The sequence below is a fragment of the Marmota marmota genome, unplaced genomic scaffold (genome assembly GCF_001458135.2).
Source record: "Marmota marmota marmota unplaced genomic scaffold, marMar, whole genome shotgun sequence".
Classification (NCBI taxonomy): Eukaryota; Metazoa; Chordata; class Mammalia; order Rodentia; family Sciuridae; genus Marmota; species Marmota marmota.
This window is the reverse complement of record NW_026000294.1, coordinates 4,612,501-4,637,482: the sequence shown is the minus strand read 5'-3', so window position 1 is coordinate 4,637,482 and position 24,982 is coordinate 4,612,501. Positions and strand designations below refer to the sequence as shown.

General features: G+C 41.7%; 1 protein-coding gene across 1 annotated transcript in view; it reads left to right on the top strand.

The window, feature by feature from the left end:
- The window catches only part of Ar (androgen receptor), a 166,764-nt gene extending 144,639 nt beyond the window's left edge, over positions 1-22,125 (top strand). Inside the window, exons 4-8 of the mRNA XM_015501590.2 lie at positions 3,920-4,207; positions 10,395-10,539; positions 13,632-13,762; positions 14,612-14,769; positions 15,503-22,125. Coding sequence (XP_015357076.2) covers positions 3,920-4,207; positions 10,395-10,539; positions 13,632-13,762; positions 14,612-14,769; positions 15,503-15,658 — 878 coding nt within the window. The 3' untranslated portion in view covers positions 15,659-22,125. The remainder of the gene's footprint in view (positions 1-3,919; positions 4,208-10,394; positions 10,540-13,631; positions 13,763-14,611; positions 14,770-15,502) is intronic.
- The last annotated feature ends 2,857 nt before the right edge of the window (positions 22,126-24,982 follow it).

Genomic DNA, 24,982 nt, shown 5'->3' with positions numbered 1-24,982 from the left:
TTGTCCAGCATTCCAAGTCATTTAGCAACATGCTGGCCTCTGCTATGGAGAGAGAACAGAGGATCCCCCGGCAGAATGAATGGAATCTGATTTCAATTATGTTCAGTACAGTCACCCTCTTTAGGCTGAGAGGCCAGAACACCTGGTGCGGCTTGGGCCACTGTGGCTATAGGAACAACACATTATCCGGGTCCTGGATGCAAGCGGGAATGTGGCCTCTCTTCCTCATGCATATGCCTTATAGGTCTAGTGGAAGAGAATGCGAAATGACAGACAAGTTTTCATTTGCATTATGTAAAGAAAGGGGAATTATTTCATCTTGATGGCTTCTCCCCACAGTCTCTGTACATATTGATCTTGATTGTAATGAGTTTGCTTCAGTCCACAAGTCATCACCCCACTGAGAACTGAGTCAGTGGTGAGAGAGTCGAGGTGACAGATTATATCGCACTGATCACGCCAGTGCCATGCTCTGTGGGTCCCTCCACCTTTTGAAAAAGCTCATGGATTCATCTGTATAGAATTCATTTGGATCCTTTTCTTCTTTATCAATAGCTTTAGTAGAATATGGCAGATGGAACAGCTGCCCCAGAGAGCAGTCTATATTCACAGCACTATTCAATAAAACTTTTGAGATGATGGAAATGTTCTGTATCTGTGTTGTGCAATTTAGCAGCATCTAGCTACCTGTTTCTTTTGAACACTGGAAATACATCCAGGGAGACTGAGGGATGACATTTTCAATTCTCTTTAATTTTAGTTAATTTAAATTTAAATAGCCACACATGGCTAGTGGCTACTATATTAGGCAGTGCAATTCTAGGAGCTCAAAAAGGCACATACTGAGATAGTGCAGGAATGAGTTTATCAAAGATAGAATGGAATATGGATCATGTTAAATTAGGAATAAGAGCCCTGGTTCTAATCCCAGCTCTGCCACTAGGTCACCTCACCCTCTCTATGTTCAGCCTCCCCATCTCTGACTTGAAAGGTTGGACTAATATCTGAGTCCCCAAATGGCACCTAAGGACTTAATTTAATTTTAGAATACCTTTCCAGTGGTAGGACAATAGTATGACACTCATTCCAATTCACTATAGTGCCAACCATTCTCCTACACATATGTGCACACAAAAGTACCCACCCACTGTATTACCTGTGAGGAACCTGAGGGTATTTCAATCTGTGACCTCTGGATAATATGATTTCTATTGGTCCCTTCCTGTTTTGTCATGCTGTGACTCTTAAGGCACTATAATATTCCAAATATGGTTTCATTTAGGCAGGTGACTGGAGTATTTTCATTGCTTCCTGTTTCTTCCCTTCTGGATGTGATACTAATTACTGAAGTTTGGAGTCAAGGGTAAAGATGAGTGGCAAGGAAGTTACAACCCCAGCAACACTCTTCAATTCTTCTTTTAGGCTTAAAGTTAAGCTTTGAGGCATAGGCCTGACATAATAAAAGAATGTGTACTTTGAAGTCATCAGGGCAGATTTAGATTATTGAATTCTCCTTCTTGACAGCTGTGTTTACCTCAGTTTACACATTTGCAAACCAGGAATAAAAAATATCCCTGACCCCCTACCAAGACTGCTGTGGAATTAAATGGTTTAAGATATCCATAAATTGAAACACAAGAAGGGGAATCACATGGTCTTGCAACTACTAAGCTCAAGGACAGAAAGTACCAGTGATGGGGAGGGTGGGGTCTGCTTGTAAAAATTGCACGAGGGAAAAGATCCTAAAGGCATCACCACTGTGTGGATCTGTGTTTGAGAACTCATGTTAACAATGGATTCACCAGACAATGAGATATTGTGGAGGCTAGGCCTCTAGCTCTAGAAGAAGATTGACTTGGCCCAGACCATACCTTCCAGCCATTGCCCTTGGTGGGAAGTAGGAGTTGGCAGTGGGTACTCATATCTCATTACTGGCTGTGCCCAAGCCCTGCAGAAATGATTGTTGAACAAGGTCATCTTGCACTCAGGATTGGTTTCCCAGGCTTTCTTCTTATTTTTCTCTGAGTTCTTCTCTGAGCTCCTCTTGTGTTACCAACCCCATCATTGTCCTCTTCCCACATTGTCAGTACAGACATGTGATCCATTCTTGCATTGATTTACTGAGCAACACTATGATTGGGGTTTGCATTGCAGGACTTATTTTTCCAATTAGAGTTTAAAGTCAGTTCCAGATATATGTCTCTTTCTGCAGGAGGCAGAAATAGATGAGCAGTAGGTTTTCTTGTATTTATCAATTTAAATTGAGAAATCAAACTTGTCTTAGTTTTATACCATTTTAATTTATTACTATTTAAAAAGGATTAGAGAAAAAGTGGTTTATGATCCACTCTGGTGCATCTGTCTATGCTAGACTTCAGAGTTATGACCTTTTCAATTATTTATAGTCATGTCAATAAAAATGCTAGGCAAAATAGCACAAAGTAAACATTGGAATGCCAAAGGACCTCTAGCTCTGTGTATGTGTATGTGTGTGCATGTGGTGAAGATGGTTCTTAAAGTTAGAGTTTTGGATTATTGTGGTTTGTTAAAAGAATGTTATTTCTATTATCCTTTCTAATGGCTGTCTCCTAGTATGGTTCCCAGTTTACAGACAGATGGTAAAGGCAGAGACATTCCATCATTTCTCTGATGCAGTTAAGGATTTCAGCTCTTCATATTTTCCCATACCCTTTGGTAAAGAAGAAAATCACTATGTGTATTATAGAGCATGTTCAACTATGGGTATAATTCTGACAACATCTGAGGCTCGTTACAGTGTTCAGTGAGAAATAGTACACTAGAAAATTCCTGTTCATTGCACCCAAATTGTTATGATAGAATTTTGTAGTCTGAGAATGTAATGGACCATGTAGGCCATTTTTTTTAACTTCATTCCCATTTGATACTTAAATTCTCAATTATTGTACGTCTATTCTCTGATAATCCATAGTGACATAAGTGCCTAGAAACTTTTCCATCTTCATAGAGCTTTAACTATAGAAATGTATGTGTGGAAGCAAACTAAATTCCAAGAGGCTATACTAGACACCCAAAGAGAAAGTTTCATCATCCTTCAAGAGAGCTGTTTCCCTGGCAATTTGCTAGACATCCTAGACGTAGACACATTTACATCACTGTCTTAATTTACAGTGTTCATTATTTATATATTACCTATAAGATAAAGCATAAACTTTTAATAATATATGCATGCACCTTTAAAAATCAACCCTCATATTTGTGTTCAATCTTATAAATAGCCACTCTTCTCAATATGAAATATGCACACCATCCATATTGTTCTATAGTTATGTCTCTGCATAGTGTAATTCTCATCACTCTTCAAGGGCTAGGTAAGATGCCCCCTTTCATGTAAAGCATTTCCTAACCCCCCAAATTAAGTGATATTATTGTGCTTCTATTGTAGCATTTACAAGTGTGACATTTTCTGGAACTGTTTGTGGGCATTTATTTATTTTCCATCAGATTGCACCAGTACCTATCCTTTTCTTCACTCAGAAAAAAAGGTCTAATAGTGTATGTCTGTTGAATTAATTAATGAGTAATTGAATGAATGAATGCACCACAAATATTCATAAATGAATTAATGCAAAATTCCAAGTATGAATAATTAAGGCTGTATTCAGGCAGAACCAATTGCAAGGGTATATTAGGTGGCCTGGCAGGAGGATCAGGGGAGAAATAAAGGTAAGAAAGTTTGGGTTTAGCAGGAATATAGGATGACAAATCATCTATTCCACCAATGTTGAATGATAACCTGTTATTAAGGAGTTTAGAGTCTGTGACCAGGGAGTATGAACATCTTTATTTTCTTAGCTCAGGCAATTTACCGAACAGGGTAGCTCTGCTGTGTGCTTTTGGTCACTGATGATAAATTTAAGTTTCTTTTCCTTTTTAATAGCCCGTAAGCTGAAGAAACTTGGCAATCTAAAACTACAGGAGGAAGGAGACACTTCTAGTGCCGGCAGCCCCACTGAGGAACCAGCCCAGAAGATGACAGTATCACACATTGAAGGTTATGAGTGCCAGCCCATCTTTCTCAATGTCCTAGAAGCCATTGAGCCAGGTGTGGTGTGTGCTGGACATGACAACAACCAACCTGACTCCTTTGCAGCCTTGCTCTCCAGCCTCAATGAACTGGGCGAGAGACAGCTTGTGCACGTGGTCAAGTGGGCCAAGGCTTTGCCTGGTAAGGAAAAGGAAACAAGGGCAGGGAATGACGATCATATTTAGGGAACACTCCTGTGGGCAATGTAGTCATTAATTTAGGCAGTCCTCACTATTAAGCTATGGGGACAGGATTGCTATAATCCTCACTTTAAACAACAAGGAATTGAGACTCAGAAAGCAACAAGAAAGGCAGCATAATTTGAGTGTCCCAGATGACTCATGCTAATGTACAGCTGTCAGATCCTCTTGTTCAACATGCAGAATTGGTCAGCAAAAGGTACAATAATTATTAATCATATACACATACCTACATATGCCTTAAGATGCTCTTACATATACATACATATTTATGGCTAACTCCAGAGATAATCTTGATCCTGACAGTGCATCTTCAATGTCACTTTCAGGAGCTATACCACAGGACAACTTATATAGTATGAGATGATAAAAAAGAACACAGGGTTGGGCATTAGAACACTTGGATTCTTTTGTAAGGTACTGGGTATTGAACCCAGGTGTGCTTAACTACTAAGCCACATCTGCAGCCCTTTTTGTTTTGTTTTAATTTTTATGAGACTCTTGCTAAGTTGCTTAGGGCCTCCCTAAGTTGCTGAGGCTGGCTTTGAATTTGGGAACCTCCTGCCTCAGCCTACCAAATTACTGGGATTACAGGCATGTAACACAGTGCCCAGTAGAACACTTGTGTTCTAATCTTAGGTCTGCTGGTAACTTCACCTTCTCAGTCTGTTTCTCCAAATGTATAATGTGTAAGGAATGCTTTGGATGGAATTAATAGTTTTAAAATTTTGATTCAAGAAACCTTTAGTGCTCTATCATGGTGGAAAGAAAATTTATGTGATAATGAAATAATTGCCAAGTGTTCGTCTAACTTCTGCTTGGACACCTCCAGGAATGGAAAACTCCCCTCCTAGGATATCTGTTGTTTGAACAAGTCTGATTAATAAAATATTAAAGCTTAAGGAAGTGATCCTCTATCCAAGGATTCATAGACTTTCCATTAGCAACCCAAATTATTTATTTATCCAAAAACAATTGGGGATGTAGCTCAGTGGTAGAGCACTTGCCTAGCATGTGCAAGACCCTGGGTTCATTCCACAGGACCACAAAAATGTTTTTATGCAATTACCATGAATTAATATTTATAATTAAACATCAGTAAACTAAAAATTAAATTTAAGAAGCATTGTACCCAGATACAAGTAAAGCTATTGATTTAAAGGCAGTCTTTTGCCTGTGTCTCACTAACTCAGCTTGTCCCTCACTACTGCAGGTAAGCCCCCCTCTTAGTCTTGCAGAATCTTGTGGCTTCAAGTAAAACAGTTTGAAAACCAGTGAAGCATGTGCTCTATAAAGGTTCTCCAAATCCTGAGATTGTGATTCAAAATTCTTTTGAAATATCAGCAACCAAATATCCTTTTGTGAAGTCAAAGATTAACCTGCCTTCTAATAATACTTGCTATTCAGATGGAAAATTATAGTGAGAAGAGCAGTTACCTGATTTGATTCTCATAAGAATCCTGTAAAGTAAGGGTTCCTTCTTAAATTTTTCAAAGACAATGAAACTCTGAGAAGAGAGGTGATTGGCCTATAGTTACACAGCCAGAAAACAGTAGGGCCAGAACTTGAGCCCCCTGATTTCAAACATCCTCCTCATTCCACTCTATATTCTGTAGCACCTCAGCCATTCTGTAACTCTGAGATTTACAGTGAGGGGTCAAATCCTCACCACCAAAGGCCACTTGGGTCATATGGTGGGCTTGCTATTTTCAGAGACATTGCATGTGGGCCTTCAAACTCCTACTTTGTACTTCTACCTCACAAAGCCCAGTTGTAGCCATTACACTGTCTCTAATATTTTCCCAGGTTGGAAAGCTGTGGTTATCTAACCAGTGTGATCTCTGGGAAAGAGGCCCAAGGCCTCTGGGTGAATATGTACTGTGCCAAAACTGAGAGTTCACATAGACAGGAAAAAAATTACAATAAAGAAAAACGAGAAAGTTGTTTTAATTCTTCTTATTTATTTACCTGGATGTCTTGATGTCATGTGTTTGATAGACATTTATAGTTTAATCTTCCATGCATGGTGGTACACACCTGTATTCCCAGCAGCTTGGGAGGCTAAGACAAGAGGATCATGAGTTCAAAGCCAGCCTCAGCAAAAGCGAGGTGCTAAGCAACTCAGTGAGACCCTGTCTCTAAATAAAATACAGAATAGAGCTGGGGATGTGGCTCAGTGGTTGAGTGCCCCTGAGTTCAATCCCTGGTACCAAAAAAAATAGTTAAATAAATAAAATTTAATCTCCCTAAGCCATAACCAAATACTTAACATGTGTCTATTTATAGGGTGCATAGATTTTCATAAATGGGATCCTCAAAATTCTCCTCTGAATCATAGGGACAATTATTTCCATTTTACATGCCACACCTCAAAGAGGTTAACTAACTTGCTACACTGGTCACTTAACAAATGGAACCAAAAATTGAGCTCAGACCCTCTGATTGCTAATTCAGTCATCTTGAATATAATCTACTGCAAATAACTATGGCAGAATTTGTATAACAGGACCACTGGCTTTCCTTGGCTCAAGCCTTAGGAGGAAAGCCCTCTTCTTACATTAACAAATCTTCAAGCCAAACTCAGCTCACCATCTAGTTTGCCAGAGTAAATGATCTCTAACTCTGAGTCATTTAGAAGAATAGCTTTAAAAGAAAACTGATTACCACATTCATAAGGACTGCCATTCACATTGTCAATAATTACCTCTAGTTCAAGTAATTTGTTCATCCAACAGATTGAATTCCTATCCTTTGAGAGGCACTGTGCTAAGCACCTAGTCAGATTTTTTTTTTTGTAAGTTTTCTGTGATGGTAATGTCTGGAAATTGCCTACTAGGACACTTGGCACATTAATAAATTCTAACTATAAATGAAAGCCAAGCAAATAGATTGTATGTACACAGTATATTTAGAATAAGATGTATCTGGTTTGGAATGCTAGCTATGTACTGGTTATGTGCCTGCAAGCAAATCACATGTCTTCTTTGTGCTTCTTTCTTTACATTTGTAGTCTTGAGTTCTAGGCCACTTCTCTCACTAAGCTTAATCCAACCTACCACTACCCTTCCAAGAAGCTCATGCAGGGACCCCAAGTTTGAACTGTCTTCTTTGAAAACCTTGACTGGCAGGTGCAATACAGCAGCAAATATTTCTAAACCAGTCTTGCTTTGAGTCTGTTATCCCAGACTAGATGTGGGCCTTCAAGTTTCCACAGCAGATTGCTAATAAGGATTGGATTCTAATGAGAAAACAAAGAAACTGCCTCTGCTCCCTAGCCTGTTTGGTGGATTTTAAAACCTCAGAAGGGCTCCTCTCTAGTTCTCCAGAATACCCAAACACATTGCCAAATAGGTGTTGAGTGAATGTGTGCCTACAGAAATATGTAGGGCTACTGTTACCTCAAGCCATACCTTGGAAACCATGCTATCTGAGCAGGCCATTGTGCAAGCTAGGCATAGAGTTAGATGTTGTAATCAGATTATGCCTATAGGAAAATTGGCCATCCACAGTGCTAATGTGTGCCAGTCATTAGGTTTGCAAGCTGAGCAGTTTTCACTAAGGACTGTTAGTACGATAGTCATTTTCATCTCTTACATTAGTTTTCTGGTGTCTCGTGGTGGGAGGAAGCATCTGTATAGACAATTTCTTTACTAACTTTATAATTTAATCTTCATCCCTCCATCATCCCTCACAGTCATCCCTCACATTCACACACTTCACTAGAAGATCACGATTCCCCCAGCCAAAGTATTGTTGTTTTGGGGTTTTAGGGGGTTTTTGCTTATTGGTTTGTTTTCTGTTTGTTTTTGTTTGGGTTTTTTTTTGTTTTGTTTTGTTTGGGTTTTTTTTTTTTTGTTGTTGTTGTTGTTGTTGTTTGCTGTCTACTGCCTCCTACTCCAGAGGTTCAGGGTACAAAATCCCAGGCCACTTTCTCAAGGAATCTCAGATATTGCCCTCGTGGACCCTGTATCTTGTCTCTTACTGGGAAAGGTCGGTCTCAGGCATTCTGTAGTATGGGAAAGCTCCAGGCAGGAAATTGTCTGGGTTCTGAGGATCCAGTCAGTCTGTTAGCATGTCAGTATCATCAAGGTAGAAAGCACAGGTCTAGGAGTTGAGATTACAGCCAGGGGTATGCTGTGAAAGACTCTAGCATCCCTGATCTCTGGAAGATGGGAGCTAAAAGAAAAGGGAAGTGGAGATGTGAGGGAGTGCAGATGCCAACCAAGCAGAACAATATGTCTGGGTAGTGAAGTCTTCAGACTCAAGCCTATGGCAAAGGAAGGTTGGTGACCTTGGTAGCTCCTGAGGTGAGACCTTCAGCAGTGGAGCAGAAAAAGCATTGGAGCAGAGAATCAAAACACCTGGGTTCCAGATCCAGTTCAGCCACATATAGACTATGTGACCTTGACCAAGTCAGTTAATTTGTCTGGCCCTCAGGTTCCTTGTTGATAAAATAAGTGTCACATCACCTACCTTCCAGGGTTATTATGAGGATCAAATGTGGTCATCAATAGGAAAGTGAGAAACTTGATCTGAAGTCAAGACAGAATTCTAAATGAAGTCAAGCAAAACAAAATTTCAGATAATTATGACTTTATTGGGGAAAAGAAAAGGGGATACTGGTAGGGATGAGGTCTGAGACAATGACTTTATAACTTTAAGCATTCAACTGTTTTGCAATCTTCAGGGAACATGGCTATGTCTATTCTACCCATGTGCTATTTCAGAGGTAGCTTCCAGAAGGGTCTTGTTTTCTAAGCTTAAGGGAAGTCATTTGGATATTACTTAATTCCCATTTTTTCAAAATGGAAATAAAATTGAGGGCTCTTAACCTATTTGTTTAATATTTCTCAAATGCCCAGTTAAACACCTGAATCATGGTATGTACTAAGAAAGCAAAGATCAATTAGAAGATATGACTCCTGTCTTCAAGTTGCTCCAAGGCTTTCAGGCAGAAAACATGCATATAGATGGATTTCAGGGCTGTGAAATTGTCACTGTAATTGGCTAGGGCTACAGTACATGCAATGAGCAAGTAAAAGAAGAATAATTATTTTGCTTGGATGAGTTGGAAAACGCTTCAGAGAGGAGGTGGCCTTTGAGTAAAGACTTGAAAGATGAGTAGGTGTTTATCAGATGGAAGGCTTTTGGAGGGGGAACACAGGCAAGACAACTATCTATTCAGAAGTAGCAGAGCTGTAGAGGCCTTGGAAAGGATGAAGTTTTCAGTATATTTTAAGTTTTTCAAAAGAACTAGGATCTAAATTAACTGAAGGCAAGTTGCAAGAAATTAGTCTGGAGAAGCAGACTATAAAGGGCCTGTTTGTATATAAGTGAAGTAGGCTGAGAATGGCAAGAGTGTAGAAACTATTAAGTATAAAAGAATGGAGAGGAGGTATATGGGGTAGAAAGAAGGTCAGAGAAAAGAGAGAGAGCCTGTAGGTGGTTTAAAGAAGGCCAGTGGCTGTCAAGACATTCCTCCTATATGATAATATATAGTAATATCCCTTTCCCAAGATTGTTACCAGGATAAAATCAAACTGTAGCTAAGAGAGCTTTGTAAACTTAGAAGTGCTGTCCATGTGGAAGAACTGGTTATTATACTGTATCTTCAGAAAGGTGTGGTGATCAAAAGCATGGCCTTTGGAGTCTGATTACTTGGCTTTGGAACTTGATCTGCCAGTTAGTAGCCATATGATCTTGGACATGTTATTGACCCCTCTGTGACCCATTCCTACTGATTTGCAGAATGGGGATAATAAGAATATCTATTTTATCCATTGTCATGAGAATTAAATGAAGTAATATAAGTAAAGTGCTCAGAAAGGAATTCATTCATTATAAGTAGTCAATATTCAATTATTATTCTCTTCCAACTGACAATGGCCTTTTGGCCTCCATCATGATCTCATTTGAACAGTTCAGTGAAGTAGGGAGGGCAAAGAATATTATCCTTACCATATAATTTGTGTTTTTTTTTCATCACTCCTCAGAAGCCAGTACTGATGTTCCCTGGGGCTTCTCAAGGGCTGCCTGAGTACTAGAGATTCTCAGTTCAGCAGAGGTAAAGACTTAGCTCAGTCCATCAATGTCTGCACTGACCACTGCCTTTGTGCCTTCTTTTCTAGGCTTCCGCAATTTACACGTGGATGACCAGATGGCAGTCATTCAGTACTCCTGGATGGGACTCATGGTGTTTGCCATGGGCTGGAGGTCCTTCACCAATGTCAACTCCAGGATGCTCTATTTTGCTCCTGACCTGGTTTTCAATGAGTAAGTATTCCTGGGACCAAGTCTCATATAGTTTCCTATTTTTAAAATAATAATAGAGACATCTCAAATGTTTTGGTATAACTAAATTGGATGGATATGGAGTATCTAGCCCATGGTAGGCAAGAAATTTAAAAAGGGAGTCCCTTTTTTATTCCCCCTTTTCCTAATGATGATAATCTTATGTTTACTGTCTGAGATCCTTCAATTGTATTGTGAATGGAGCTGGCCAGAATTATCATCCCAAAAACCTTGAGCTAGTTTTGCCACAGAGAATCTTTTCAGTCAGGCAGGAGTTGAGCTTCCCTCTTGGTCAGCCTTTAACCCAGAAGAGCCTTAAAATAAAACCTCCAGGCAGTAGTTCCTGGTAGCACAGCACTGCTATGCAAGAGAGAGTAAGTGTCCCCAGTTGCACCCTCTCAACCCAGCCGCCCCTGGTAGCCAGAATCTAAGAATAACCACTGGGCTTTTGGCATGACCTGCGTTGTGGTTTCCAAATCTCCAAAAAGTTACCTATGATGCCATCTTCTGGGCAAGACCTTGAAAAGCCCCCCTAACTGTTCATGTCCAACCCCCATGCCCCTGCTGCCCTCCAGTGATTGAATCAACTCCTTGAGCACATGTTCAACCTTCTTTAGAGTCTTGAGACCTTTGGAGTGTTGCCCAGAGACAACTGGTTATTTTCTGAATCCTTATTTCTTTCTTTGTTTCTATGTAAGCTTGTGGCATCCCACTTCAGCTTTCTGGCTGAGTCTCACCCATTTTATCCAGAGGTATCACAGGGCTACCCATGGTTCAGAGTCCTAGATGCACCAACTCCCAGAGTTCCTGAACCCTATTGAGGCCTACTTCCCCATCTTATTATATTAGGGCTTGCAAAGTCTCTGCAAACATCTGGACCAATGTTTCTCAACATGAATGCTGTTGACATTTGGGGAGGAATTTTTTTTCATTGTGTAAAATGTTCCTGCATATTGGAATATGTTTAACATCTCTGGTACCTGCCTACTAAATATTAAACATAAATACAGTCACTCTGACAGCCTGACTGACCCACATATTTCTAACACCTACTGAGTAGACAGTGAACCCCAGTTGAGGGACAATAATTGATGGCAGTCTCCTCAAAATACTAACAGAGGGACTAAGGCCCAAAGAAAAAGATAATGGGGGAACTGGTCCAAGCTGGACCAAGCCATATGCCATTCTCTCTGATTCAAAATCCTATCATTATCCCCATTTTCCCCTTCTTTCCCTTTTTTGCAGGGAGCATATGTTGTAAGGCTAAAGGGCTTGAATCCTAATTGTGACCTCAGGGAAATTACTGAACTTCTCTGAGCCTCAAATCTTACCTGTAAAATCTTAGTGTCACCTCCCTACATGTCATTTATTGAGCACTTACTATATGCCAGGAACTATGCTCAGTGTTTTCCAATCTTCATTTCCCACCTTATCCATTTTTGTATCCCACCTACCTCTATTCTCCTTCCTGAATTCCATTCCTGCCTCTCCTTTTCTGACCTCCCATCACCTTCCCCTTTCCTTCCTTTAACTTTCTGTCAATTCATTTTGCCCTTTTCCATATTTCCTTTTCCTTTCCCTTCTGAATTCCTTACTTGCCTTTTCTCATTCTCTCTTCTTCATTCCCTACCTTCTCTGTCTCAGGAGCCTGCAGCAATATGCTAGGAATCCTTCATGCCAGCACCATAATTTGAGCGGTAAAAAGGTTGCAGTGTTGTCATCAACAGAGGCATGGAAGTACAGTGGAGATCAGAGAAGGGCCAGGCTCCAGAATCAGCAGGTCTTATTGAAAAATTCCCCAGGGTGATGGAGCTTAGAGCAACACTGTTCTGGTCAATTGATTTGTGATACTATCTAAACACTTCCTCTTTCTAGTTGGAATTCAGCCTGAATTGAATTATTCTGCAGCACCTGCCCCCTTTTTTCTTTATCCAGGAGACCCAAGATCTGTCTGAAATAGGTTGCTGAGCTTCCACCCACACAATGCCAAGCCCGCTCAGCTTGTGGAACAGGCTAGTGGCTTGGAAACCAAAATGTCAAACCACAGACTTTAGGCTCCATCTGGGAGGTCTTTGTCCCCACCACTTAAGTGGGTGTCAAATCCCTTTTTCTTGACATGGTACACAATCAATTACTGTCTTACACACACACACACACACACACACACACACACACTTGATTTTTGAAGTGCCAAACCTGGAAGGCCTACTAGCAGAAAGATACTGTATCTTCCCTTACAAGTATGCGATGACCCATCATGGGACAGAGGGGTTGCCTCCTCCCCATGCCTTGGCCACTTCCCCATATAATTTATAGGTGATAATGTGATAATCTGTTCACAAGTCACCATAATAAAAGCAGCTCACATGTGTTTACAGCTCCCAAACTGTGGCAAGGAACAGCCAGCCTGTGAGGGAGTGGTCTCCCCTTCAGCAGGAGACATTTAGATTCAGACATTCAGAAAAACTTCCTGGCAGACATGGAAGCACTAGAACTCATTTTCAAAGGACAACATGGAATCTCTATTGCTGCAAGTTTTTAAAGAAATGGTTAAATTTGTACTATGAGAAATGACTTTCAAACCAAGAGCCAGTCAGGGGTGTTGACAGGATAGACACCTGTGGTCACTTGCAAATCCTGTGTCCTTATGTGAAGTGCTGATTGCTGGATCCTCTCTCATAGAAATCCTTCAAGTTTGGCTGCCTTGGAGGCAGGTTCTGCCTCTTGCTGTAGCTGGGATACTAGAACTGTAGTCAGGGAGACCATGTGCCTGCCCCATTGTGTTCATTTGGTTATGCTTTCCTGTCCCTGACTCAGGAAACAGAGGGGGCATGGAGACCTGGAAATTCCATGTGCTAACCCATATCCTGGCCAGGGAAGATGAGTAGTTAATTATCAGGATGCCAGGATTTTAGAAAAAAAGAACAGATTTGTTCTTTGTCAATGAAGCACCAGCAGGACAAATAGACTTTTTTTGAAGAAGCCAAGGAAGGGAGGAAAAACTAGAGATATTTCCTCTGGGCTTTTTGGAAGCCTCCCCTGATTCCTCTTCTTCCTCTGTATCTCCTTCACAGGTACCGCATGCACAAGTCCAGAATGTACAGCCAGTGTGTCCGAATGAGGCACCTCTCTCAAGAATTTGGTTGGCTCCAAATCACCCCCCAGGAATTCCTGTGCATGAAAGCATTGCTACTCTTCAGCATAAGTGAGTACCTAGAGGCACAGGGAATGCCTGTGTGGTCACAAAGACTGAGGGGGGGGCCACTTTTTCCATCAAAATATTATCAGGGAGGAACCAGCTCCTGGACATTTCCCTTCTTCCCTCCCCCCACTACATCAGCATCTTTTTCCCCAACAAAGACCAATTTCATGGCTACAGATCAATTTCTTTGGTGGACTCGAGCCTCCATCAAGTCTTAATCTACCTGTAGTCTCTCCTTAAGACTAGGTGTTTTGACTGGTTCTAGCACGCCTCTGATTTTTTTCCCACATTTTCTGGGATAAACAGGCATGAACCATCCCACTGTGTATTCCTTGCAGAGTAGTAGAGCAGGAGGGATTGTCTCCTGGAAGACATTTTCTCTTCCACCAACAGGAGGAAGTCTATGTTAGCAGCTTGTTTGGCAGCCAAGCAGCCTTTCTTCAATGTCTCTTCTAAGAAGAGTGCTATCTTAGCCTGTGTGAAAAAGAAAGGAGGCATGATTTCATATTCAGAGCCCTGTGTTTTAATTCTCTCAATCAGAGCTGAATGATGAACAACATAAAAACTTAGATCCTAAGAAATGGGTACTTGAGAAGACTAGCAAAAGAAAAGTTTCAATGAATTTTATTTGTTTCACTCCCTTCCGATTGGGTCCAGCTCTCCTTTTCCCTGAGATCTCCCTGGCAGACTGAAGGCCCCAGGCACACAGATTTTAATTGTCAGTGAGCCAAGTAGATGGTTCCCTCCCTGTGGGGGTGGGGGTCAAGTTTGTGGTCAGAAAACTTGGTGCTTTGTCTAATGCTCCTTCGTGGGCATGCTTCCCCTCCCCATTCTGTCTTCATCCCACATCAGTTCCAGTGGATGGGCTGAAAAATCAAAAATTCTTTGATGAACTTCGAATGAACTACATCAAGGAACTCGATCGTATCATTGCATGCAAACGAAAAAATCCCACATCCTGCTCAAGGCGCTTCTACCAGCTCACCAAGCTCCTGGACTCTGTGCAGCCTGTAAGCAAATGATGGAGGGTGCTTTATCAGGGAGAGCAGCCTGATAGAGCCAAGTGATAATAGGCTTCTGGATGGTCTGGCACCACCTGTTGGGAGGTGCTTCCATTTCCCTCTGGCTTTGAGTGTGGTCCAGGAAGAAAATGCGATGGAGAAGAAAGGAACTCAGGTCACAGTGTTCCAGCTGGATGTTGTGAAAGGGGTGGAGGAGTGAATAGAGCAGTTGGGACTCAGAGAAGAAGCTTAAAGCACATGAATTCTCTAGTCAGACAAGACAGACCTGGATATTTTTCACTTCTTCCTTGAGTCATGTGCATGTGAATTTGCCTCTGTGTGTGGTGTGGTGTGTGTGTGTGTGTGTGTGTGTGTGTGTGTGAGAGAGAGAGAGAGAGAGAAATGGGAAATGGGGGGCCTGTACTGTGGAAGAGGAACACCCAGTTCTGAGTCACAGAGCTTGAAATGGTGTAAGAGATCTCTTGGGAGCCCCCAATTACTCCCCAGAGACAATTTAATACACACACACACACACACACACACATATACACACCACACCACACACAGAGGCAAATTCACATGCAAGACACACACACACAGGCAAATTCACTCATGGGGCAGGACCAAGGATAGACAAGGGGACAAAATGCTAAAAGTCTTGGAAATCAGAGGTGGGGGTAGAGTCTGGCAGAAATAACTCCTTATCAACCTTGTTTTCTCTTTCTCTTACTGTCCCCTGCAGATTGCAAGAGAGCTGCATCAGTTCACTTTTGACCTGCTAATCAAGTCCCACATGGTGAGCGTGGACTTTCCGGAAATGATGGCAGAGATCATCTCTGTTCAAGTGCCCAAGATCCTTTCTGGGAAAGTCAAGCCCATCTATTTCCATACACAGTGAAGCTTTGGAAGCCCCCATTTTCTTCCCCCACCTCACTCCCCTTTTCCAATGTCTTCTGCCTGTTATAACTCTGCACTACTTCTCTGCAGTGCCTTGGGGAATTTCCTCTATTGATGTACAGTCTGTCATGAACACGTTCCTGAGTTCTATTTGCTGGGCTTTTTTTCTCTTTTCCTTCTTGCCTCCCTTTCTCATCCTCCATGGCAACTTCACACTCTGCTCCCTGTTGTGGCTCCTATCTGTGTTTTGAATGGTGTTGTATTTCTTTAAATCTGAGATGATCCTCATGTGGCCCAGTGTCAGGTTGTGCTTGTTTACAGCACTGTGCTGTGTGCCAACCACACAAACATTTACTTACCTTATGCCATGGGAAGTTTAGCAAGCTAAAAGTATCTGAGGAAAAACAAACTAACAAACAGAAAACAAAAAAAAAATTAAAAATAAAAAAAAACCTGAGAGGACATTTTCCTCAAAATAAATAAATTAATAAGCAGAAATCCCCAAAGAAGCCAACAAGTCACTAGAAGGTAAAAATTGCAGGTCCGCGGGGAGTCACTGTTTTTGTTCATCCCCTCCCTCCAGGAAGACTTTAGCTTTTCCCAGTGACTATTGCCATTAAAGGACAGGGTGACCCCAGAGAGGATCTGGGGGCACAGAGAGAGGAGGAAACAAGTAGGGCAGTTGGATCACCAGTACCTGCCCACAGCCTTGGTCCCTGAGGGCTAGACTGCTCAACTGCAGTGCAATTCATTATACTGAAAATGTGCTTCTTGTTTGAAAACTTGTCTGCATGTGAATGCCTTCCCCCTCAAACCCTTCTCTCTCTCTCAACCTCTGCCTCCACCCTCCAATCAAATTTCAGTAGCTTTTCAAAGAACTTCAAATGAAGTGTTCTCTTTAGCCTAAACTTGACCACTTCCACTGAAGAGTCAGATCAGTGAGAAGGAGAGGAGAGATCTGACCCATTGGAAGGATCCTATAAATTCCAGTTCTGCATTCCCATGCGTGATCCAGGGAGGAGCTTGCATCTGGAGTCAGAGAAGAAGGAAGTGATGGCTTGGCTGTTCTGCTTAGGAGACAGTACAGTTGATCCCTTGATGCTACCTTCTTTACCTCCACCTTTAAAAGACCTATGGACTCTATGTGGCCACAAGCTCCCTCCACCCTTCCTTGAGTGTTTTGTAGGCCACACTGCATTTCAGTCATGGTGGTAAAGCTTATTCACTTCTTTAGGCATGTTCACCGATTGTCTGCTAAGATCCCTCCACACTATGAAGGCTAGCAGGCCAGAAGCCCTGACATCTGTCTCTAGATGCTTGTAGTCTCAGACATCTTACCAAGTGTCTCTTATCAACATTTAGTTTGTTGGAGCCCTTAGAGAAACCCAAAAGAAGGCATCGAAGGGATCAGACAAACTGGGCGTCTTGCCCTTGTCATCCAGAGATGAAACTCTCCAATAAATGGAGACATATCTACTTCCTTCTTCAAAGCAGCTAAAGGGGCTACCCAGATCAAGGTGGAATACCAGGGTTAGAAGAATGAAGACACTAGATCCAGAAAACCTGAAATGCTCTCCTTGCCACCCAGCATATCTGCCTGAAGAACTCATGGCAATAAGCAAGCAGACACCAAGAAAAGACTTTGACTATTAAATAAAGCCTTCAGAGGCAAAGCCTAAACTCAGAATGGCACAAGTTTACTCAGCCCCCTCCTCTGCTGCTGACCCTGGGCTCTGACATTGACCATAGTTACTCAGATTCCCCACCATTGTTGCTACCTCTATGTCAGAGGGGCATGCAAGACCACTGAGACTCTCTACAGAACCATTGCTTCCTTTGGAAAGGTCTGGCTGTTGTGGCACTGATAAATAGGCTGCCACCCATAAACTCAGGGTATGCCCCTGGGTCACTGGTTTCATACAGTCCTTTGGCACACCTCCGTTCTCTGGACTTTGTTCCCCAACCCTGAATGTGGGGTGGGGAGGATGTTCACCTATTTTCTCTTCTTGGCCCCTGCCTCCTCAATTAGCTCCTAACATCATTGGATAAACTCAAGAAATCAAGGGCCAGTCACCAAGCTGCCCATTTTAGTTGGTTTATTCTGCTGGTTGAGAAGATAGTTTTCTGAGTGACATGATACTATTCACATGAGTTTCCGTCCCTGATTTCTGTGTTGATATTAATAGCCAAAGGAACTTGCAAAACAGCTTCTTTAAATAACAAGGGAGAAAGGAATCTAACATGAGTGATATGCCAATCCAAGACTGGTGGACAAAAACTGAAGCTGATAGGTTCCTTTCTGGGATAGGCTAGATTCTGATTTTCTTTGTGATGACACCATCTGGCCTATGTACAGGATCACTTTTTAGCTGTCTTAGACAGAAAAAAAATAACATCCACGACTCCTTTCAGTTAAGCTAGGTTACACTTTAATAGTTACTTTACATCTGTTTTGATTTTCATCTTTTGTGGCACACGGATTCAATTATATCATTCTAATACCTCTCCTTGTAAATACTAGAGGCTCTCCTTTCCATTTCTCTATCAAATTTTTCATCTTTATGGATTTCCCAGTCTTGACTTTTGTCTTCATGAATATATGTTTTTCATTTGCAAAAGCCAAAAATCAGTGAAACAGCAGTGTAGTTGAAAGCAACAACAATTGGATTACTCTGAATTTCCAAATGACAAAAATAGGGAAAAAGAGCCTAAACAAGGCTTTAGGCCTACTGATTCTGCACTGGGGTTTGAGTGAGCAGAGGAGGTATTAGCTTGGCTTGGTTCTCCCACAGATGAAAGAAGAATACTTTTTTTTTTCTTTTGGTCATTGATATTCCAACCAGTGTGACTGACAGAAGTCTCATTTCACATGCACTCTACTCTACAAACAGAGTTGATGTGGTTTGTACACTGTGCTCACCTGTGAAGGACTGGCCACCCAGACCCACTCACCTGGTGAGCTAGAAGATGAGGATCACTCACCGGACAAGTCAAGGGGACCATCTCCAAAGAGGTGTGCAGTGTTTGATGGGGATGTAAAGTGAGAAAGAGAAAAAGAGGGAGTATCGTGGAGAAGGCCCCATCTGTGCTGGGCAGCAGATAGCTGCCAAGGTCACGAACTCTAGTCAAAGAAGAGAGTCGTGTGGCAGTTTCAGCCCATTCATTGGGCAGCTCACTGGGTCTGGCCTCTGAGCTGACGTGGGGGTTGAATTCTTTTTCCTTAGATTTTCTATGCCACATACAATATCGTTGTTCTTGGAAAGTTCATTATTTTTTTAAATTACCTTACTCTGAGAAAGGGAGTTTTTGAAGGATTCTGTCATATATCTTTGAAAAAAAGAAAATCAGTAATGCATATATTTTTATGTATGTTCACTGGCACTAAAAAAAAAAAAAGAAAGAAAAAGAAAGAAAAAAAAGAAAAAAAGTTTCACTCTGTCCTTTGGGTAGTTGCTGAGGTTAATTGTTCAGGTAATGAAATAATGTGCTGATGCTCAAATCCCTCTCTGTCCATACTCTACTTCTATATACATGTAGACATATATAAACAATATATTTGTATTTGACTTGTACTTTCAAGAAAATGTCCACCATCCACATGACACTGACACTACACAAATGACCTACCTTTGAGCTTTGAGTAGCTTCTAAGTGTTTGTTTCATTAGGCACAGCACAGACGTGGCCTTTCCCCATTCTCTCCCTTGATATCCAGCAGGGCACAAAGGCCCAAGCCACCCCCTGTCCCCCTCCTTAGCCGTATGCCAGTGCTGCACTTCAGGAGACTCTCTCCAGACAGCCCAGTAAATATCCCTGCATGACCCCTGCATAGTCCTGGAAAAGCAAGAGGCTGACTACTGATTATTCTGTGCCAGTTGCCCAGGTGAGAGGGCTCTGGGCCGAGGGCATCGCTTTAGTGCTTAACCCACTTTTAGGGGGTTCACACGAACCAGGAATGCCAAAGCACCACATCAAATCCCAACTTAAAGTCAAAAGAAGCCATTTTACATGTGAAATTTCTTGGAAAAGGAAGTTCTTACCCCTGTTGCTTTTATAGGCAGATCTGTTCTCACCACTGATCTCTTTGAAAAAATTTTGAAAGCAGTTTTTTAAAAAAAAGACAGAAAAAGAGATGAAAGCATCACATTATGTAACCAAAGATTACATTGTATCTGCTAAGATACCACAATTTTTAAGGGCAGGGAGGGAGCAAGCATTAGTGCCTCTTTGGTAAGCTATCCAAAGACAGACTAAAGGACTTTGCTGGTGACTGACTTCTAAGAGTTTTGTGGGATTTTTTTCCCTTCACAAAATACATATTTAGAAGAGTTGAAGATAATTTGGAAAAAAAAAAAAACGGGATTCTGGGTCCTTCATTAAGTGATTTTATAAGCAGAAGTAGCTTTCCTTTACTCTAGTAGTTGCTGAGCAAATTCTTGAAGCTCCATCATTGCATGGTTGGAAATGGAGCTGGTCTTGGCCACTGTGTTTGCTAGTGCCCATGTTAGTTTATCTGAAGATGTGAAGCCCTTGCTGAGAAGGGGAGCATTTAAAGGACTAGATTTTGCACTAGAAGGACAGCAGGCAGAAACCCTCATTTCTGCCCAGTTTGGACAGCACAAAAAGTTCTCTGCAGTTTAAGGCAGAAGGTTGAAATATATTGTAAATGAGTATTTGTATCCGTGTTTCAAAATTGAATTATATATATAGAGATATAAAGTGTTCTAATAGCTTTACCTTTCTCTGCACCTTTATATTTGGTTCCAGGTCATATCTGATGCCATGTACTTGTGAGAGAGGCTGCAGTTACATTTTGGAAGCTCTCTCAGAATGGACAAGACACTTGGATTGATCAGATAACTAAAAGATCTCTGCCCCTATTGGGCCTGATGCACAGGCCTTGCAAAGGGGTAGAGGGGGGAAAAGGGTAGGGTATGTGATGTATTGCACTTTACTTGCCTAAGACAGATGAATGTGGAAAGGGTGGTGAAGACTCATTGGACCTGGCTATTTACCATAGGGAATACCCAGACATGGGGTCAAAAGCCCACCTGAATGATTGGCCAATGGCCCCCTGATGGGACCTGAGTTATTGGAAGAACAAAGGGTATTCCTTGGTCTTCACCATTCTTGTGAGAGAAAGGCAGTTGCCTGTAGTTGGGAACCTGGAGCAAGTGCTCCATCTTTCAACCAATTCTCTCCCCTGTGATTGAGGTGCTCTTGCTACTGGGTGTCTGTGTGCTCTAATTCTGGTTTTGGATATGTTTTGTAAAGATTTTGAAAATTGAAAATGTGTTTTTCTCTGTTAAAACTTGTCAGTGTACTAGAAATTGTATCTCTGTAGGTAAAGGTCCATCCCTGCCCATGGGTAGAGGTGTTTTTCTTCAATTAAGAGTTTGACGCTGGGGTCTGTTGCCCAGAGCCTCCCAACCCTCAACCATTTCTAGGTGAAGGCAGAAAAATCCACATTGGTTATTCCTCTTCAGACATTTCAGCCAAGATCACACATCACTTGGAATTCTCCTAGTCCCCAAAAGAATGGTAGATATTTGAATCTAGCGGGTGGACTTTCAGAGTGAATAACAGCTTTTGACTGAGCTTTAATGTGACTCTATTAAATTTGGTTGGAAAGTATGTATTGATTGATTTTCAGTCCCAATTCATTATAACAGAGGTTCTGCTTCCTTTTCTTGATTCACTTGTCTTTTAGCCTTTTTGGAATTAAATAAGAAGCTATGGAATAGGTGACCCTTGTGGCCCAAAACAGTTCTCACATAATCTACTTGGCAAAGACCATTACATAGTTGCATATTCCATTGACCCCCAAAGACTGGAACATACACATATGCATACCCAAAGGAAAAACTCTTCCAAAATGTTGCTGTTTCTCTGGTGGTGCCCTCCTTGGCTGCTGCCTCACAGTTTGGGTCCCTGTAACAGGCCAAGCTAGCAGTCTCTCTCATCCTTAGCCCTTGGTGCAAACTGTCCTGCAGTGAAGTGCCTATGGGGTTGTTCTATTTCAGAAGCCACTTGGGTGCTGAGAGCAGCCACCACTGGAATGACCCAAGAAAAGAAAAAAGTGCCCCCTTAACCACCCAGTGACACCTTTCTGCTTTTCCCTAGACTGGACATTGATTAGGGAGTGTCTCGGACGGACATAACATTCTTGTGCTGTCCTTGAGATTAATTTGGCAGCCCAAGGGAGCAGACTATGTAACCAGAGATAAGAATTAATTTTCAATGTTGAGAGGAAAATGAGAGAGAGCATTATTCAAAATAATTTTAAAAGAAACAAATTAATTTTGCTTGAAAGTTCTTTCGATGGGGCTTCAGTTCTTACAGTGGCACTTAGCCTCAACTGGGCAGCAGGACCAGCCACAAGCGCTAGTGTTCTGTTCTCTTTTTGTAATCTTGAAATCTTTTGTTGCTCTAAATACAATTAAAAACGGCAGAAACTTGTTTGTTGGAATACATGTGTGACTCTGGGTTTGTCTCTGCGCCTGCTTTCAGAAGTGTCATCCATTGTATAAAATATTGGCTGGCTGGTCTGCCAGCGAAAACTTGGCCACAGCCCCTGTTGTGGCTGCAGGCTCAAGTTATTGTTAACAAAAAGACCCGAGAAAAGCTGCTAATGTCCTCTTATCACCGTTGTTAATTTGCTAAAACATAAAACAATCTAAAATTTCAGATGAATGTCATCAGAGTTCTTTTAATTAGCTCTTTTTATTGGCTGCTTTTATTGAAGTTGAGAGTTGGTATCATGCCCAGTGGCCTTTTATGCTACTCTGATTTTCATATATTTGTAACAATCTTCACACAGGGGTTATGAATTTGCCTTGCATTGACCTTAGCATAGGCTAACCTGGGACCACCAAAATCACAAAGGATCTGGGCTACAAAGCACAGATGGGCACTGGCAGCCCATCACAACCTTTTACACACACAAAAAAAAACCCTGAGTTTAACAGCCTGAAGAGAGCTGCATAAAGCCCAGCTGCTCACCCTCATCCTCATCCTAGTGGGAGTATAAATTAATGGCATCACTGCCCAGTTAGAGCCAAGTTTCAGATAAAGAATGGGCACATTTGCCTCCTTACTTTTTCCAGGGTCGTACCATCTTTGACCATGCAGGTAAAATCCAAGTCAGCCTTCTTTTGTGTTCTTCAGTTCAAGCAAGGTCCCTTCCTGTTGCCTCTTGGCGCAAATGAGATGAGATTCCCAAATTGGATCTAGGCTTGATAGAGGCCATAGATGAGGTGTGATAGGTATCTTAGAGAATAATAAGAAAAGTCTCTATGCCTCAGTGTCCTCACCTGTGAAGGATGGTTACAATGCCTCCCTCCCAGGATGAATTGGGGATCCAGTGAGAACATATGTGACACAGCTGGTGGGCTATTTTCTCTGGCTATGCTCCCTGTTAAAATGCCAGAACCCCTGAGAGAGATTCCACATTGAACCATGTTTATCATTGACCACCTCAGAGACAGGGATTTCTCAAATTTTTCCTGAGATCAGCATGTGATGGAGAGGAGCACAAAACAAAACAAAAACCCAAAACAACAGAGATTGCTGAGATGTGTGTTTGTGTATCTAAGTTACAGAGAAAGAGGATGTATGTGTTTGTGGGTTATATGTGTAAATCAGAGCCTGCCTCCAGAGAATCCCCCTGAGAATCATTGCTTAGGTCCTCTTCTATTGCATCTACAGAGTATGATCTAAAAGCAGCTCTACTTGGCTTCACTCATCAAGACAGCAACTCTAAATCAGCTCCTGTCTAAACAGACAAGGTGGCTAGCATCTATCATAGATTTTTCCAAAGAGTAGAAAAATACAGAAGTCAGGGTGTCAGAGGACACTTAAACTGTTGAAAAAAAAAAAGCCTAGAGGCAGGAATCCTATATTTTCTCATGGCTATGCAACAAATGCTTAATGAGGATTCTGGCCTGCTGTTCACTGTATGATACTAAGCAGTCCTCTGCTCTTTTCTGGACCTCAGTTTTCTTGTCTATAAAATCAATGTGTGTTGGAAGGTATGGACAGCTAGATGAGATGAGAATTCCCTGCCAGTGTGGATACCATGGTTACTGCAAACTATGATATTTGGCTTTATCCTGACCTAAAAGGAAAAGAAGGGGACTTTTACTACCACTCGAATACAATTTTGTAGTTAGAATCCTTATGTTTGTACTTAACAAACATTTACAGAACAAATCAGGGGCAGAGAGTCAAAAAGCAATTGAGTCTTGTGTAAAAGATGCTATCCATTCCTTGGTGGGTGAAGGAAGGGCTTAAAAGTAAGATAATTTGTTTACCACTGAGTTCATCTCATAAATGACAGAGATAAGAAGGACTTAATCCATGCACTATCTGTACCTTCAGTGAGTTTACAGTCTATTAAATGCTTTAGGCCAGACCAGGCTGGAAATTCAACTTATCTATGCAACCCCCAATCCTTCCACATCCTTCCCTCCAAAGAAATTAGGATTATTTTCAATTTAGTGTTGCTGCCTTTAGAGCTAACAAGGATCTTAAGTGTTGTCTACAACAAATTTCTCATACTTCACATGAGAAAACTGGGTCAAAATACTTACTGAATGTGATTGTAAACTAATGCCTGTGGCCAGGGGCAACCCCAGAGCCCCCACTTCATGATCCTCCTCTCATGAATTCAGGCAGCTTGTCAAGGAAGTGGGACGTCTGAGAAGGCTTACCATTCCCTGGCATACAGATTCAGAACCTTGAGGAGAGAGCTTCCACCCCTTGTGTGGCTCCCATGTGTGCAAACCAACACTCTTCACCCCAATCTCTACCCCGGCAGGTAGAAGATAAGGGGAGATTTCTAGTGAAATCTAGGCTGTGACCCAAGTTGAATGAAGATGGGGCTGCAGAAGAGAAAAGTGCATTCTTTCTCACAGGAAAGACAGCAGCCTTGTAAGGGAAACTGAAAATAGGGAGGAGTTTGAAGGATGGTATCACTATCAGAAATGAGGATAGAAAAGGAGGCCTTAGCAAAGCCAGCTAAAATAGTTCAGCCTTCATCCCTAAAATAAATGGGAGACATAGAAGCCCTTGCTAGCATTGCATTTCACAGAATAATCTGACACATAATCTCATCTAAATCTCATAACATCCTGAGAAGGTAAGCAGGTTAGTGATCAACTGGTTTGTACAGAGGAAAACTGAGGCTCATCAAGGTGAAGTGATTTGTCCAAGGCTGCTGTTAAATAATTGATAGCCTGAAGTCTAAGGTCTCCTGATTATCAGTCTCCATTCTGGTTTCCAGAAGCCCAAATCTCCAGATTCCCAGTCTCCATCTCCTCACATCA